We start from the raw sequence: 4,425 nt of genomic DNA, 5'->3' as shown, positions 1-4,425 counted from the left end.
TCAGAAAATTTTTCCACGCAGTGTATAAATTCTGTGGTATTGTCTTATCCCAATTTAATTTGAGTAGTCACAATTCTTGTAAAATTATTTTTGCAGTAATAAGTAGTGGCGCAAGCAGTCCAAGTGGATCAAATAGTGATGAAGCGAGCGATAAAATAGAGCGTTTTGTTAAATTACCTTTGTGAAGATCTATTGGTGAAAATGAAAACAAAAATTGATCTTGCTTCTGATCGCACATAATGCCCAATGCATTAGTGATTGAAATATCAGTGAGGTTTAAATCCTTCATAGTGATATCGTCGACAAATGTTTCCACGTTGGAATGCCACTTAGCGAGTACTATACAACCATTTCGTAAAATACTAGAGACTTCATATTTTATTGTTGACAATTCATCTAATGAGTCTGCTCCGCATAGAAAATCATCGACGTAGAATGATGACTTGATCACCTTTGAACCAATTGGAAATTCGAAAACATATTCATCAGCCAAGTAGTGTAGGCTTCTCACAGCTAGAAACGGTGCACTTGCTGTTCCGTATGTAACAGTATTGAGTTTATAGGTATGTATCTCTTCACTTTCTGAAGTACGCCATAAAATATATTGAAAATAGCGGTCACGTGAGTCAACTAAGATTTGTCTAAACATTTCCACTATGTCTGCAGTAATGATGTAGCGTTAATGGCGGAAACGTAACAAAAGCGTAAACAAATCTTCCTGAATTAAGTGATTTTTGCGTTGTAGTACGACATGAGGCGTCAAACACAACTCTAAGCTTTGTAGAAGTGCTATTTGGCTTGAGCACGCAATGCTGAGGTATATAGTAGTGGGATGTACGAAGATAAGGTCCTTCGATCCGGGTCATATGGCGAAGTTTCTCATATTCAATCATATATGCAACATATTGTGCCGTTATTTCTGGCATATGTGACAAGCGACGTTCCAATGTAGTGAATCTTCGAAAAGCGATATCTCGTGAAGGTCCAAGTGAAATGAATGTTTCCTTAAATAGTCCCCCACTTGGTAGGTACCTTGTCGTGGTGTGGGGGCTTAGGGCTGCAGTGATTCGTCGGGCTTCATTAACGGGGGTAGTCATACAATGATATGCTACCTCCTGATAGGGCTTCCCATGTTAGACAGGCCGGCAGATGAGCAACCAACTAAAACCTGCCTGTGTGCGTCTGTTTCTCCCCAAACTAGGGGCGGCACACAACGACGTCTGTTTTTTCCATGTCAGGGGTGGTCGAGTCCAAGTCTTTTTGTGCATAAGGTGGCAGACTTTTAAAGAAACCCTACAGGGAGGAAGCGTTTATGCATGACTAATGTCAGCTGAGAATATTAAAGTTACGGTGCAGGGAATCGGATCCCCAGTACCGGCGGTAGTTTCGAGCAAGAGGGGTACCTGGCGTCGAGATCCTGTGACCTCTCAAATTCAAATTCAAATTCAAATGCAAACTCAAATCTAACTTCAACTTTCAAATTAGAAGTTTCTGATAAAAATAATGGACAGGGTGCGGTCTCCAAGCCAACTTTGGGTAGGCAATGAGCCTTGACTGAGGGGGGTGAGGGAGATCAAATCGGGTCTCATTTTCTGAACTTACGCAGCAACCGACGATGACTCCTTATCACAGGCTAGCAACGTCGATGACATCAGTCCAGAGGTTGAATAACTTTTTCTTGGTCCTCCTCAATTCTCCTCATCCAAGGCTTCAATGCGGGGGATGGAGCCGCATTGGAGATAGTAACAAAGGAGCAGAAGGTCAGGAATGGCTACAAGCGATCGGTCTACTATCTAAGGAAAATGACGGCGAGGGACTCTTCCTCCTTCACGAAGAGGGAAAAGGACCTAATTAGGAAACATAAAAAGGCTGTGACAAAGTTGGAAAGAGACAACGCTACAGCTCAATCATTAGGAAAACAAGGGCAGTCCAAAGTGGAAGCAAAGTCCGTTAAGGATATCGCTTCAACAGCAGACAAAGCGGATCCAACGAGCGCGGTCAAGAATAGTAGCCTTAAGCTGCCACCAAAGACCAAACCCACAGGATCCTCTACAATGATACCCTCCTCTTCGACGGGCAAAGCCACAAAAAGGGCACTGTCTGAAGAAGAGACACATAAGGACTCAAAAAAGCCCAAATTATCGGCCTCTTTTGAATCCCCAATGGAGCTGCAAGTAGCCATCATAGACAAAGTCGACCCTGATGGGAAGATAACACCTAAGAATTGGCTACTCGTTGAGGCGCGTCTGATGACAGCAATGACGGAAACGGATAGTGAGGAATTAGTGTTCGACGGAGCTGGATGGCAGAAAGGTGTTAAGGTTGTTGGTTGCGGCAACAAGAAGTCCATGGATTTCCTTACGCGAACAATCGAAAGTCTTGGCACACTCTGGTAGGGAGCTCAACTCGAAGTAGTTCCTCGCTCTCAGCTTCCTGTACGCCCGATTGTATCCCTGTGGGGCCCACCTCTGGTTCCGGACAAGGACGTCATTTTGAAACTTATCGGACGGCAAAATCAGGCGCTGAAAACATCTGAATGGCAGATAGTGAATATGGCTGTCTGTATAAGCGGAACAGGTAGTGACATACTAATCGCTGTGGATCAACCGTCTCTATCCATTTTAAAAAAGGAAGGAACCATCAAATTCGGGCTAGGTTCTCTAAAGGTTCGGGTGCCAGGTGACAGGCCTCAAACCAGCAGAGGGAAGGCTGGAGGTAGTGCAAATTAATCTGCACCACTCCACCCTAGCCTCGCTCGACCTGATTAAGTACCTCGCGGAGCGTGATGTGGACGTGGCAATTGTCCAAGAACAATGGCTTGTCAAAGGCAAGGTCGCCGGACTTGGACTGAGTGGGTATGATCTCTACACTCCACATACACAAGGTAAGATTAGAACCTGTATAGTTGCAAAAAAAAGTCTTAATATTTTTCCCTTAACTTCTTAGAACAATGGAGATCTCACAGCGGTAGTATGTGAACAAAGGCACAGGCCTAGCCTACTGTTAACGTCCGCATATTTTCCGTACGATGAAGAAGAACCAACACCAACAGCCTTTCGAGCACTGACTGCATATGCAGGATCACGAGGATTATTTCTGGTAGCTGGTTGCGATGCAAATGGACATCACGAGTGCTGGGGCAGCAGTGATACCAACAGCAGGGGTGAGTCCATTTTCGATTTTATTCTTTCTACTAACCTAACTTTATGCAATAAAGGCAATAAGCCAACATTTCGAAACAGGGTTAGGGAAGAAGTTATTGATATTACGGTGGCCACTGACTCTAAATACTTTAAGGTAGACAATTGGAGGGTATCAGACACGCACTACTTTTTGGATTATTGTCGGATACACTTCACCATCAATCTAGAAGTTAAGAGTCCAAGACCATACAGAAATTCCAAAAATGCCGACTGGTCAAACTTTTCGAAACTTGTGAGCCAAAAGCTAATTCGGACAAACGTCAAAATTGGTCAAGGGAACGCAAACATTGATAAAGCGGTCGGTCGCATTACGGGTATCTTGAATAAATCTTTTGAATCAGCTTGCCCCCTAACTAAATCAAAAACTAAGCCTCAACCGGTTTGGTGGAGTGCGGAATTGAGGCTGCTGAAAACTACATCCAGAAACCTCTTCAACAAGGCAAAAAGTAGCCAGCAAGAAGAGGATTGCAACTTTTATAAAGTCAGTTTTAATATGTATGGTATAAAAGCAGAATTAAAACTGCAAAGAGAAATTCCTGGCAACAGTTCTGCGGAACTATTGAGACTGTAAATGAAGCATCAAGGTTACGAAATAATAACCTTCCTTAAATAGCAATCGAACAACTACACGTCCATTGCGTGAAACAAAATTCAGCTTCGCAATTAGATTTTTCATCAGTCAGCTTAGGTGCTTAGGTAATTTCATTTAATTTCCACAACTGTTCGATATTGAAATTAACGGCTTCTTTACAAGAAAGGAAGCAAGTAGAAGATTTAGAGTGCCAGAATTATACTTATCTGACACAACCCAACCAAGCAATGTTTTTTGAAGCGTAGGTAAGTTATCTCTAAGTTTGATTTGTCCTAAGGAAAGTATATCGATGAATGTCTCTGTTCCTAATAATAGGTCGATACGATTTGATTTATAGAAATTTTCATCTGCAAGCTTAGTGTTTGCTGGTAAATTCCAAGAAGAAATATCAATTTGTGATTGATGCTGGTACAAAATATGAGAAGTGATTCAAAAATCAAGTGGAATTTCGAAATCAGCAAGGCAAGATTTTATATTAGTCGAGGTTTTGTGTTTTATCCTTGTATTTGTGTATTTGTAGCTGATGTAGTTTGCATCGTTGAGGTGCTGGCGATAACAAAAATGTACTTGATGTATTTTGAGCTCGATGAAGCATTATATGATGAAACCGTGAACAATTGCATTTGTAGT

At 42.2% G+C, this 4,425-nt stretch overlaps 1 protein-coding gene across 1 annotated transcript; it reads left to right on the top strand.

Moving 5' to 3' along the window:
• The first annotated feature begins 2,813 nt into the window (after positions 1-2,813).
• LOC119688512 lies at positions 2,814-3,774 on the top strand. Its single transcript, XM_038103190.1, has 3 exons — positions 2,814-2,855; positions 2,947-3,163; positions 3,218-3,774. Exons 1-3 carry the CDS (start codon positions 2,814-2,816, stop codon positions 3,772-3,774), a joined length of 816 nt encoding a protein of 271 aa, XP_037959118.1.
• Positions 3,775-4,425: the final 651 nt, after the last annotated feature.

The sequence above is a fragment of the Teleopsis dalmanni genome, chromosome 1 (genome assembly GCF_002237135.1).
Source record: "Teleopsis dalmanni isolate 2A chromosome 1, ASM223713v2, whole genome shotgun sequence".
In the NCBI taxonomy this organism is placed as follows: Eukaryota; Metazoa; Arthropoda; class Insecta; order Diptera; family Diopsidae; genus Teleopsis; species Teleopsis dalmanni.
The sequence above is the reverse complement of the archived record's forward strand: the minus strand, read 5'-3'. Positions and strand labels throughout refer to the sequence as shown.